The 14,113-nt window shown below is 38.9% G+C and overlaps 1 protein-coding gene across 1 annotated transcript in view; it reads right to left on the minus strand.

Moving 5' to 3' along the window:
- Positions 1-14,113, minus strand: part of ANKRD55 (ankyrin repeat domain 55) — a 47,945-nt gene that overhangs the window by 14,785 nt on the left and 19,047 nt on the right. Inside the window, exons 7-8 of the mRNA XM_065656575.1 lie at positions 2,336-2,520; positions 455-622 (exon numbers count right to left, since the gene is read on the minus strand). Of these exons, the coding sequence (XP_065512647.1) occupies positions 455-622; positions 2,336-2,520 (353 nt within the window). The remainder of the gene's footprint in view (positions 1-454; positions 623-2,335; positions 2,521-14,113) is intronic.

Genomic DNA, 14,113 nt, shown 5'->3' on the forward strand with positions numbered 1-14,113 from the left:
CCCACATCCTTACTCTGAGGATGAAAACTTGAAATGTATTCTATTATCTATCTGTCAAAGCTGCTCTTGTGTTCAGTCTATCCCTCTGTCCAATTACATGAACACACAGCCAGCGCATAGAGATTTCAAAAAAGTGGACGGCATGTGTCTGAAAGCTGAAATTATTCTGTAAGATAAATTTTCTGTGCCAAGGTGACTGAGGCACAGCTATACTCACATCTTCTTAGTTCAGAACCCTCTGCTGATTGGCAGACTGGCACTGTAACCACAGTGGTGAGTCTTCAGTAGATGACTAATTCTAGTGTTGCTATTTTGGTGGAAAACTTGAACTGAGTATTGCATACGAATTGAGGATACGTGACCCATGGCTCAAACCCTTCAGCAGCATACAAAAGCAATAAATTTATTTTCTAGTCAGTGGCAATAAGTGAGCAAGATGTAAACTTTGCTTTACCTGCTCTCCTGAGACAGCAGCTTGATGCATGCTGTGTGCCCACAGTACATTGCGTATGTCAGAGGAGTGTTTTCATTGATGTCTCGAGGGCTGCTGTCTATCCCCAGCTCTAGCAGTGTCTGCACACAGTCAGCTTTCCCTGCTGCTGCAGCCCAGTGCAAAGGTGTCCTAAAAAAAAGGCATGTATCATTAAAATAGATTAATAAATTTACTATCAAAACTGTTAATGACATAATGAGATATGTTCCTATGCTGCTTGTCCAGATTCACAACATCCATTTTAAGGAACTCTCTATCAACTTATCCCACACTGATCTAATTGCCAGTGGTGGTAATAAGATCATAAACTGGCATCTATCTATGTGCATCTATTTAGCTGTAGAGAAAGTAGACATGGGGCTGCAGAATGCCTATACATGCTTTATAATAGTATCTCTTTCACTGCTAAAATTGCAGGGTGGGAGCAGTGCCTGAAGTTTTCAGAGCAGAATTTGAAAAAAAATCTTTGTAGCATTCACTGCACAGGAACAAGCTCTTCTCATCTTTACACCAAACACTATAAGCAATGATTGGGTCAGGGCTCTCTGGGAAGGGAACAGGACAAGAAGCCTCTCCTGTTTGAATGAGAAGGACCAGACACATTGACCAGACTCTCATTTCCCCTTTGCCAGTTTCTGTGTTCTTTGATGGGCACAGACTGGGGCAGGCATTAACTGTCATGAATCTGTGTAGGAGAATCAAACTGATTTTCTACTTGGCAAAAGATTTGCACCTGGTCTTTGAAAACTTTATCCCAGTTTCCAAATTGTAATATTTTGCTCTTGTAAAAGCTCTGAAAGCACAGAAAACACCATCAGAAAGCAGCAAGAATGAAAAATAAAATTGACTTTTCTCTGCCCATTTATTTGCAGTCCTGGTAATTTCAGATGGGTGCAGTCAGAAACACAATAGAATGGAAATCTACTGTGTGCATGTGAACAGCTTATCTTTTCCCCTTTTCAATTATAATACCATCTATGGAAATATCTGAGAATGTGTAATAGGAGGCCATGTCTTACTGAGCTCTTAAGTGTAGTTAAACTCCTCCCTTCACCCTTCTTTCCATAGGAACACAGACTTCTCAGTTACATTTTCCTGATATTTAAAAACTTCTCTGAACCCTATTGGTTTTATTTCTGTTCCATTTTATTGCATTTTTCCAAGAACAATGCTATTATTTTAAGTATCTGAAGGCCTAAGCCAAGAAAACCTTAGCTTTTGCTCCACTGAATGGAATAATCAAGGTGAACAGTCAGATGGTTCCGTTTGCATTAAATAGATTCATGAGCAAAGTTCCAAGGGAGGTAGGTGTGGGGCAAAAAAGAGGAAAGAAGATGTCTTCTGCACTTATGATGTAGGGATTTCATCCTTGAAAGAATCAAATGCATGTCAGGATGGAAGGTGAAGGTGCCCTGGTCCTACGGGAATACTGTGTTAGCACCTGAAATGCAACAAGGGAACATTGCCATTTCTTAAATAGAAATAGCAGCAGGATCCCAACTTCAAGTTGTAGGATCCTGTTCTATTGTTTTGAAAAGAATGTTCACTTTTGATTGAAAGAAGTCAAGTGGTGACAAAGTCATTTCACACATAATCTTATCATTTCCTACCAGAAACACAAAGTTGAATAACATTCGTACTAGTCAGTTATTATACTAGATAAAATAAAAGTGAGCTAGACTCTTTTGCAGTGTTTCTGAGCAAGCATGGTTCTCTGTAAGTGCAGTTCATTAACTAGGCCATGGCCTGTGTAACAGGAAGCATGATTATAGAATAAACAGAGCTAGTCTCAGGTTAATAGAAAGGAAGCAGCAATTTCAGTTTCAGAGTTGCCATGGTTACCTGTCATCCACATCAAGGGCCTGTAGGTTGCACTCCGGGACTTTAGCCAGCTCACTGATAATATCACTGTAGCCTGCAGCAGCAGCAATGTGCATACATGTTTTGCCGTTCTCATCATCGTAATTTATTATTGATGGCCCCTGGTAGTGGTCCAGAATGATGGAACACAGAACCCTGTTGCCACTCTGGCAAGGAAGTTCAGAGAAGAAAAGCATTTTACAATGGAGCTCACACCAAACTGCATTTTCTCCGCCAGAGAAGGCTAAATACAATACTGGTATTCTGTTTTGTGTTTACTAGGCTCCACAGGTATGAAAGCCAAAAGCTTCCAGTCTCCTGCTGGGAATTGGTTTTACTTTATGAATTTCCTAGAACACTTTGAACACTGGAAAAATAATAAATAATGTACCACTGCAAGTATCTCCAAAAGTTACAGAATGTAAATTACTCAACAGCTTTCTCAGAAATAACTTGGGGTTTTTGCTTTTTTTGCTAAGCTGGAGTCCAGAAAGATATGAGCCTATATTTTCACATCGAAATGTAGGGTTGGAAAGGACCTCAAAAGACCAACCCACTTCCATAGGCCTGTTCAAGTACACTTACAAAAGCCATGTCAAATATTTGCTGAAGTGGTTCTTGAAAACTTTCTTAACTAGTTTGCTCCAGTGCTTCAGTGTCTTAATAGAAAGTTGAAATTGGTCTCTAACCTGCAAATGAAATGGAACATTTTTTTATGCTAACTTGGTCAAAATAGAGAAAAATAATTCAATTTTTTTTGTAATAACACAGAAGCATGAGGCTGGACAGGTCTTTCTAGGTCATTAAATTCAATCCCTGCAATCACTTGCAGCTATGTTACATCATCTCTTTTATAAACTTACTGTGTCCATTAAAAGCAATTACTTTTTTTTTGTCCCCATTACTCCCAAAGGAAGGCAGTTCAAGAACTTGTTTGCTTTAATGATTAGTATCTCTGATTTCTATTCATACTCGTGGCTGATTTATGTCTCTTTGTGTCTGTGCCAGCATTATTATTTAGATTAAATACTTTTTTCCTCTAACTGATATTTATTGTTCAGATGTATCTCTAGACAATCATCATATCCCTTTTGAGCTGCTCTCTTGTGGCTTTAATCAATCAAGGTCTTTTAAGTCTTCCTTGTAAAATGTGCTTTCTGTTTCTGTCATCAACCTACTAACCCTTCTCCTTTTGTTTTAATTGTGTATCTTTGGAGAGGGGTGATTAAAATTGTACCTAGTCATACACAGCCATTTTTGCCAGGTCTTTGTACAGTGACAACAGCTCTTCCTATTTGTGTTAGAAATACCTCTTTTGTTATGTCACAGAGTAGTATTTGCCTTATTCACAGCTGTGTCACATTAGAAGCTCCTAGTAATTTTGGAATAATCCTTTACACCTCGGTACTTCTTTTCTATAGTTACTTCCAGACATAGAGTTTCTAGTTCCTGGGAGGACCTTCTGTTATTAGCAGCCAAATGCATGACTTAAACATTTTACCCTATTCATTTTTGTCCCATTTGTATTACTCTAGACTTGAAGGTGATCCATCTTGTCCAGCATGATACCCCCATTTTTTTCTGTTAATGTCTTCCCGTTTTTTATTATTGGCAGATTTCATCAGAAAGCTCCTGTATTTTGTACCATGTTATCATGAAAATATTAAGCAGGATTGATTTCAAGCCTTATCCATGAAAATAATTTCCTTCCAGCCCCTATTCAACATTTGATTATTACTCTTTGTTTCTTGGTTTTGAGGTACAACTTCTTTTGCTTCTCCATACTTTTGCCTTTTATTTTGTAAGATGTTTACTTACTCTAAATATATCTGTTAAGAATAGATAGTCATCCATTATATCTCACGCCTCTTCTACACACTTTTCTTCTACAGTCTTGGGATACAGATTCCTACTACATTTTGTACCATTGACAGGATATGTTCCAGGTCACTGGAACCTGCTGGTCCCAGAGCTTCTCACTCTGGCTGAGAATTCCCTTAATTTATCAAGACATGTCACTCTGAAATAAGGAATTTTGTCTTATATGTGCTTTATTTACTCACCCATTTAATTTAGAGTCTACTCATGATCATATAATCCAAGCTTATTTTCTTTGAGCAGGAATTTTCTAACTTTCTCATTAACCACATTAAAATTATTATTAATTTATAGTTGTCTGAATATCCAATGAGAAAAGAGTATTGATCTTCACATTCAGGAATAATGAGGTCCTATGAATAACTGTCATTTTTATCCTCCATTCCCTATACCAAATGTCCATGTCCTCCACACTAGCATAATTCTCAGGTACCTTTTCTGGTCACTAGCATCAGAGAAATCCCTAGTCACATTCAGGGCTAACTGGATCTAGAAGTCTGTTGCATATTTCTACAATAAACATCTGTCTATCATCATCCTCCAATTCAGTTTTGATACAAAAATATAATAACATGTAATATCTTAGTATTTCTGTATTCGTGTTCTAGTGGCATTACTATTCCTCTAATTTTATACTGTCCTGCTATGTCCAAATTTCACATCCTGCACCTACAGTTTCAGTCTCTCGATATTCTTGCACAACTCTTGACATTTGCATAAGAAATTTACCACTGTTCTTACTGGCATTTTATTAACTTACAGACTGTTCTGTCTCCCACCAATCTTCCATTTTCTAGACTAAACAAACCATTTCAACCTCTGTTCATCGGTCAAGTTTGTTAACCCACTTATCATACTTGGTGCTTGCTTTTGGCATCTTTTCAGTTTGTCTACAGCGTTCTTGAACCATGGCACCTCAAATGACATAATTATCCAGCTGAGGCTTCTCTACTGGCATTGAAAATTACATCAGTACTTCCTGTAGCCCACATGTATCACACTTCTGTTAATATGTCCCAGAATGATGTTTGCTCATTTTGTATCAACACCATAATTTAAACTTCTATTCACTTTGTAATCCACTAGTGTACTACTCTAGTACTCTTCATTTTCTGCAAATAGCTTTAATTTTTCACAGTTCTGTACACAGTGCTATTTTATTAATTTCAGGTTGTCACTACAATTTATCAAAATAATTTTGAATTTCATCCTGACCCACAAAGTGCTTGGTGTCCCTCTAATGTGGTTGTAGCTGTGGGTTATATATGCATTCTGTATTTCATCATCTCATTGTGGAACAAATGAAAATGTTCTTATGATAAATCCCTTATGATAAATCTCTCTGTGGGATGTTCACCTCCAAACATTGTTTGAACTGTCCTGAATGTGGCTGATACAGAATCTTGATGTGTGATGTAAGTTCCTGGGTTGATTTTGGTTGCATTACTCCTTATTCTTCTGCACTGGGACATCCTATCTTTGGACTGAATTTTAGGTCCATTATAGCAGCTTGTGCTTATAGAAATTATGCTATTGGCATCACTCAATGTGATTAACATTGTCTGTACTGCTCAGACTAGAAAGGGAGAAGGAATTGGACTTTTTATGATGACTCTATTCACCACCCACTTAACAAGCTTTCTGTGCCATGTGATGGACTTTATCTTGTTGGCACTTTTCCAGCATTTCTGTGTTTTACTACATGGCATTAAACTGCTTAATTGACATTCAAACATACTATATCCAATAGCTTCTTATCTGAGGAAGCAATAATTGCTTTGAAGATGGCTATTAAATTTCTGTCCTGTTTTAACAATTAAAACAAATTTTTAACTACATTTTCTAAATAATCAAAGGAAATTTCTTAATGTTTTGAACCTTCTGCTGTAAGAAATCTCTGGCCAACTGCTCTGTGGCTTTCGAGCTCACTTTTCTTAGGAATGCCTTCTTATCTTTACATTCATCTTGGCTTTTTTAAGTTGCCCACAAAATTCTACTAAAATGCTTACACTGCCCTTATTCTTAGATTGATAGCTTGAGCTGAGGTCACCAAAAATGTAGTCGTCCTGTGGTAAATTTACCATGAACCACAGTACTATTGTTAGGCCAGGACGTTCAGTGGTAGATTTACCATAGGAAAATTACATGTTTTTGTGACCTTTCTGTATGTGTCCCTACATTTCATTGTCCCTTTTTGCATTCCAATTATTTTCAGCAATTTTCTAAGAGATTATTAGTTACTTTTGTATGTGTTTCTATATAATTCTGCAGGGCTCCCCCCACAGTTTTCTCTACCCCTTTGTCCCATCTCACACCTTTATCTGCTTCCACGCATCATTAATTCTCCTCAGTGAACTTTTCTTTCTTAGATTACTCATCTAGATTAAACTTACATCATGAAGAAGAAATGTCCTAAAGCCCAGGACTTGCCTTGCAAGGCAAACATTGTTCTTTATACAAGTTTTTGTCTAAGATTTGTATCATGTCCAGACAAATTCACTAACAGGGTCATTAGCTCTCACTTTCACTTCATTACAACTCTGTTTTCCTTAGGTTTCTTGATAAAAAGCCCAACTTCTGATAGCTGCTTACCTCAGTGCTTTCAAAATAAGAAAATAATTCTTCAGCAAATATCCACCAAATCAATTACCATGAGGAGAATCCTGCAAATTTGGGATGTTTTTCTGGTTTTGACACTTTTTCCACCTGTGCCTACTCAATTTGTCCTCATTGTTGCTACAGCCATTGTTGTTTACTTTAGCCCTTTCATGTCAAACTGAATGTAGAACAATAATTTTACTTGCGTAGTTTTTGTTGCTTATGTAATATTCTGCTATAACATTGCATTTTATTCTGCCAGTTCTTCAATCATAGGTAGTACAGTGTTTTCCTTGTTGACTGCACTGTATAGAGGGTTAATTTTTTCCCTCATCAGAATACTCTAATGAACTAGGTATTTCAATGCCAAAGAGAAGAAGGAAGAAGGAATGTGAAGGAAGTCTGCTAAACTGGCTTGTGACTATCAGTAATGCAGAAGTGAGAGGGAGAAAGGGACAAGCTATGGACCACTTAACTGTTTTCAGGAAATCCTGACAAAGTATTGTTTTTCCAAGTGAATGCCTCTGGAGATCATGTGCTTAAGTTGTATTATTTCTCCTGTGTTTTCTCTCTCTTTGTATGAGTGTGCAGTTTAAAGCCTTTCTGTATCTATAGCCAGCTTTGCTGGATGGAAATTCCCCACCAGCAGCTCTTGATATTGCTTCTTATCATTGCACTTTAGGGCGGTGTGTGTTTCCTCTTCTGCATTCCGTCTTCTTTCAGTTCCACACCTGTGAATCCAAAGTTTTAATTTTCTCTTTGATGTCTTTCTGCTCTGACTCTGAATGGCTTGACGTTCTAACCAGTATTTCACTCCTTTCTGCAGCAACAAGCAAGAACTATTCCCATTGCACTACTCTAGAAGGTAACTTACTTTTATAAACGAGCACCATAAATCGCTATATCTTTAATAAAATTTGCATCGTACTGCTGGCTTCCTCCTGGAAACTGTCTTTGTGCATCACTGCGTGCTGTTTGAGATTTATTTTACAACATGCTGACTGGTCTCCCAACCCTTTTATCCTTCCTATTATCCTCACAAACAGACATACAGACCATGTTTTAATATGAAATTGACTGTAACATCTCTTTTGCTGAAATAAAGAAACATGAGCCATTTCAAGTATTTGTTGAGCAACCCATAGCAAAATTTGAACAAATAACTTGTCTGTGGACTGTTTTCCTTTATAACTGAAGTTGAGGTTATTACATTGGTAAATAAATCTTTCATTTTGAAGTCACTTTTTTTTCCCTTTTGATTCTGAAATTCAGTATTTACTGAAAGCAAAAACTATTCCACAGACTTTTCTCACATGGCTCTGTTGGTTGAGGCTTGAAAAGTCTGGAGATTTGATTCAGGCCTTTGCTGGCAGAAGACCCTCATCTGGTTACAGCTATACTGGCAAAACTGAACTGTTCCTCCAGTACAATTTTGTCCCTTATGAGATCCGCTTCACTGAAGTGCAGTTTCATTTATGGTCATGTTCAGAGCACCACGGCAGTGTATTATGTCATTACCTTTACTGTAACATGAGTTCAGAATTTTGTCCTAGGATCAGAACGAGACAAACAAAATGTTGCATTAACAAAGAGGATACCTCTGGTTGGAATCAGATATTAAGGCTGTATCAGAACAACACATCCCTGTCTTGTCGCAGCTGCAGTTTCTGCTGTTTTAAACACGGACAACGCCGAACTCAAGAGCACAGGTATAATCTGGCTCCTTCTAATCTGCAGCAAACAGTGCTGTGAGAAACATCCATAAAGCTGGCAACTTGAATTGCTGGAGGTTTTTTCACACATTTGAGCTTTCTCCTATTATTAAGGACTTCCAGCGTTTCCCCTCTGTATTCCAGACTGGAGAGAGCTGAGGAGTGGAAGGATGTTAACTCTGCCTCTGGTGCTGCCTTACCCTGGCTGCCAGATGGCTGTGTTGGCAGTGGAGGATCGGTGCAAAAATCCAGAGCACCGTGTGGTTTGTCTGCCCTCAAGGGACAGAGGCAACTGGGCTCTGCGTTGAGGAAAGGAACAACCCATAACACCATCTTCAGCTTTCCTCCTGCCAGGGAAACTTTGCCAGAAGTTGCCTGGATGCAGCCCAGGCAGTTCACAGGGTGTGTTTCTGATGGCAAACCAATATAAATTAACAACAACTCTACTGACGCCGTTTCAGTTACATTGGTGAGACTCAGCCAGCTCAGAAAGAAGCTCATTTGTCTTCTCCTAACCCTCGTGCTTCAGCCCCAGACACCCACTGAGACAGTGTCTCTTGCAGACTCAGAGCGACCCAGCTTGGCTTGACTTTGTGGTACTCTTGGAAAGAGAACATGTTGTTGTTGTGCAGGATACTTTGTTCTGTGGTCCTCAGGGCACTGCTGCCTCTGGTACAACTAGAGGACATGGTATTTTTAAAATAGTTATCCTCTCAGCAGCCTTAGTGGATGTTGGAAAAAGCTACCAAATGACAAAGGCAGCTGTGGAGGCATACCTATATGGCTATCCTATGTCCCTGCCTCTCTTACCCTCTCTTTGCTCAAACAAAACATTGCATAAAATACTGGCCAAGCCTCCCTTGGAATTTATTTTCACTTGCAGTCTTCTATAATAAGTGCATATGATTTACTGTGTAAATGACTATGGCTATGACTAAAATTACTTGGCAGCTTTCCCCTGCCAGTACATTGTTGTAAAGACTGATGTCTCTGGATGAACTCTTTATGTGCTTTGAAAAAGAGGTCATCTTTTATTCCACAGTAAAATAAGGATTTATTCCTTACTACTATCAGAGAAATGGAAACATTTGTCTTCCAGTGACTTTTTGTCAGGCAGAGTAGATCAGGATATTTACAGATGTGCAGAAGTTGTTGCACATGTACATTACTCATGTTCTGGCATTGACTGGAGTTCAACAGAGACCGTGTGCTTGGAAGTGCCTGTGCTTGTGCAGGCAATTATCCTGTTCTTACCTACAGGTTTTGCCTGAGACAAACTCCTGCTAATCTCAGTGGGAGTTTTGCAACTGATTTCTTTGGACGTGATTGATGTGAATAGTTACACTGTCAACGGTATGTTCATACTCGAAGGACTCACAGTTTTAACAGTCAGTTATTTCAGGTAAAGGCAGTTTTTCTGGTGATTTGGTGGTACTGAGGAGTTTGTATATCAATACTGATGTATCATATACAAGTAAAAAATAGAGCTTTGGCTTATAAACTGACAAATGAAAGTAGAGGACTAGTTTACAGCTATACAAAAAAACTAAGTAGCACTAGGGATCATCCATGAGCATCAAAACTCAGTTGTCTGTACCATAAAATTTTTAAAATCCCCCCATGCATGGTTTTGGCTTGGGTCAATTAACACTTTCCCCACCAGTTCCTGGACATAGTTGAGGAGCTGGCATGGACCACAGACCATTCCTAATAAGTGGTTGACATGACTGCCCTGTTTTAGAGAACAGGAGAGTTTAGCTGTAGGGACACAGGCTGTCCTGTGATAGTTGGCCTTGCTGCCAGAGCCAAGACTAAAGCACATTTAATTTGCTATTGCAGACATTGTCCCAAATGTTTTGGTGACTTTTTGGAAAAAGGTTCTGATGGTACTGGAGCAAGTTTATTTCTTACTCAAAACTATTTACAAACTCTCTTCCTCCTCATTTTCCAACTTGACTGCCCACTCTGTAGAGTCCTGCTGCTGTGCAATGTTCCAGCCCCCATGGGCAACAGCTGTACCTTTGCTGGAATGTTTACACATGAAAGGGATTTCTTAAGGGCATGCTTAAAAATGCAAATTGAATCTGATTTGCATTTGTTTGCTAACAGTCAAAATTATCTTTAAAGCTTAGTGACATAAGAAAAGAAATCACTAGTCTCTCTTTTTAGCCATGTCTAGAAAACTGCATGAAACAAAGAAAAAATAAGTAGAGTTTTGCACTGAAAGAGATCTGCCTGAAACCAACCAGACTGTGAACCGTGCCTAGAAAATGCACCTTATTTGGCCTAATCCAACAACAAGCATGCCTGCCACAGAGAAACACCCACTAGGTTTTAAGAAGTCTTTGGATTTTCTGACTTCTTCCACCATAGGCAGCCCACAGGAAAAAAACAGGGTTCTGGGCAGAGAGAAGGAGTGTGGTGATCCCTCAGGACAGACCCTGGCCCCAAGCTGCTGCTGCCTCCCCTGTCCCTTTCCTCTGCCCTGGCTGGTGGCCAACTGTGTCTTCTAGATCCCCTGCAGCAACAAAGACATTTGTTCCTTGACATCCTCAAATCTGATTGTGCTCTCACCTCCCAAGTAATTGCAGAAAGGCTGCCACGCTTGCTCAGCCAAACACAAACTAATAATTGGCTGTGCTTGGCTTTTACAATGTGTTTAAGATATATAGGTATTTTTTTCTGCTCTCAGGAAACAGAGGAATGAAATAATTGCATTGTTGCTATGTAGTGAATATGCAGGCTCATACTTTTTTAAAACTTTGCACTCCAAATCAGCCTATAAAAAAATTGTAAGTGCAGGTCCACATGGCAGAATATTATTTTCAATGGCTTCTTTTTAGTTGGCTTCTTTTTATGCCTAGAGGTTTGCGTTTCTTCACTTTAGAAGAAATCTTTGATTGTATGTTTGTTCTTTAAATTAAAGCTGATATTTTAATATAATCATATGACTTAGGGAGCGAGAGTTTTAAGAAAGAGACAAAGATACTTCTGATAAAAGTCATGACAACTGGCAAGGCAATGCAGGCACACTCCCAGTCTATTTCCAAGGTACTACTAATGCTATTGTGATACAGCAGTATGTTGTAAGGTAGTATATCCTACATAGTATATACTAGATTTTACTGGGATTTCAGTGACACCCGTATCTAGAACTGTTAGAGTGGCTTTTCACTTTGTTCCAGTATTAGTTAACAGTTTTTCATTACAAAGCTGTGTTTCCTTTTCATTAAAACAATTATTGCTGTCTGGAATGAAAGGAAAGAAATACCTCCTGAGACACTTCTACTATAGCTCTATCTGCAACAACTCTTAAAAATATTGTATGTGTAAAAACTGTGGTATGAGATATTCTCACTTCAAACCAAAGTAACCTGTGTTTTTGACACAGGTGTAACACATTTGCACCAAAGGAGTGAACCTGAGCTGCAGGAGGCTTGAGTTTTTCAATACAGCAGACCTTGTTGTGGGCAAGGTCTATGCAGTTACACAGCTGGGACTCCACAGCCACTGTTTGTCTGATGCGAGACCAAGCCCCAAATATATTGTCTTTGAAACAGCCAGTGTGGAACAGTTATTCTGTATGAAACGTGCTAGATAATTTGGGTTTGAGTGGTGGGCAATGGTTTTTATGTAGTCCTGCACTGTGTTTCAGTTTAGTGTGGCCAAATCTCCTCTTTCCTGCAACTTGTGAAACAAGTTTCTGCACGGTGCCTGGTCTTCCCCTTGCTGCATTTTTTTAAAATGAAATTAAACACAGGGCCCTATACAGCCAAAAACAACCCTTGCAGCTGGTACTGCCTGAGCTCTGTGAGACTCTTGTGCTCTGAAGATATTAATATAGTTCTTAAAGGAAAAATATCCCCTTTCCAGCAGCCACGGGGAAGGCTATTAGACATAATGATAACCCCACCCATCAGAGCTGTTGTTCTGCTCTCTGTCATAGCAGAGAAAGTCATGCTTGTCTACAGTATCTATTTCTCTGGGACCTAATAGGGCACCAGAGAGCACTGGCTGAAAGTGTTTTTTGTTGGCCAAGCTTGAGTAAGAGAAATATTGAAAGATCTGTTCCATGCTCTGGTATTTCAACTACCCCTTCTGGATCTAGAATATGGAGAAGTATGTGGATGGAAGAAGCAATTTATAATGCTTTATAGCAGGCGTCTCTCAAAAAGAAAAAAGGGGGTCATCCTGCACATTTTTTCCTCTGTTTTTTGGGTGCAGCTCAAAGGGAGAAAGAAGAGGGACTTGTGATTTGCTTCCACCTGAGGCCAAATGGGTTTTGTGCAGTTTTAATTTCCTTCTTTCTCAAGAGTTATTCTTCACATTCATGAGAGAAAGGTAGAGGTGGGAGTTAATGGTGGAATTAAATAATAAAATTTACAAAATAGAGAACCAGGGAAATATTAAGGTATAAGGGGACCTCTGCGGGTCCTGATTCGAAGGGGATTCCCTTTTGTCTTTCTGTTCAAGAGACAGCTTGTTCCCAGAGCTGTGATCCAGACCGCTGCCTAGCCTGCAGGATCTTGCATGAGTTTCAGAGATTTCCCACTAGAAGCAGCCTGCACTGGAATAAGCCTGATAAAAATGCACAACAGATACCTTTAGCCTCCTAAGCCAAAATAGCAAAGGATGCAGCTCAATTTCAGAGTGATTAGGGTTAAAGAAGAACAAAACATGTTGAAATAATACCAGTTTCAGAGGCAAAAATACACCTCTCCTTCAGAAAAAGGAAAAGTTAAGCCTATTGTATGTGAAACATCTGTGGAAGGCTGTGGTTGAAGGAAGCATTATTTGGTCTAGATGTCCTTACTCATTTACAAATATAGTATGTGGCAGTTCAGAGTTTTAAATTTCTTTGTTGATACATTTTTTTATGATGAGTGAACTTAGACCAAAGGTGAGGATGCAAATACTTTATCGTTGGAGGAAAATGTTACTGGATTTTTGTGCAAGTTCTATTTCTGCTTATCTGATGTGCAGGTGTTCTGAACATTGATACCGGAACTTGCTATGGCAAGTGTGCAAGTAGAAACATATTTATTTAATTTCATCTGGGAAGTTTTCTAAAGTAAAGTTTCTGCATTATTCACTTACTACCAATTGCGTAATACAGTGTTTAATGCCACATTAAACCTCTGTGGTTTTTTTCTTCTCTAATGATGGCCTGAGTAACTTTTAGCAATTTTTTTTCCCCTAGAAGATAGGAACATACAGCTCAACAGGAAATGTGATTGTCTCCTTGTCTTCCCTAATCTCCAGAGAAGTAGGGTCTCAACCCTTCAGCTAATTATTCCACAAGTGTAGCTGTTTAAGTATGATTTAACTTGTGTTTACATTATTTTACTCCCAAAGGCCTTTGGCAAGACTATTTAAGCCACTGATTTCTGCAACCCTGATTTAGTGCAAAAATTTAAGCATGAGTTCATCGTGAAGCCTACACGAAGTCCCAGTGAGATAAATTGTAACTTTATTTAGGGCAACAGTGATGAGCCTGTTTTAAGTATGCCTTGCTCTCCCAAGAAGATGTTAGATCCTTGATCCCTGCCCACTGGCAAAATGCTAGGGCTGT

Source organism: Caloenas nicobarica, chromosome Z, assembly GCF_036013445.1.
Source record: "Caloenas nicobarica isolate bCalNic1 chromosome Z, bCalNic1.hap1, whole genome shotgun sequence".
Taxonomy (NCBI): Eukaryota; Metazoa; Chordata; class Aves; order Columbiformes; family Columbidae; genus Caloenas; species Caloenas nicobarica.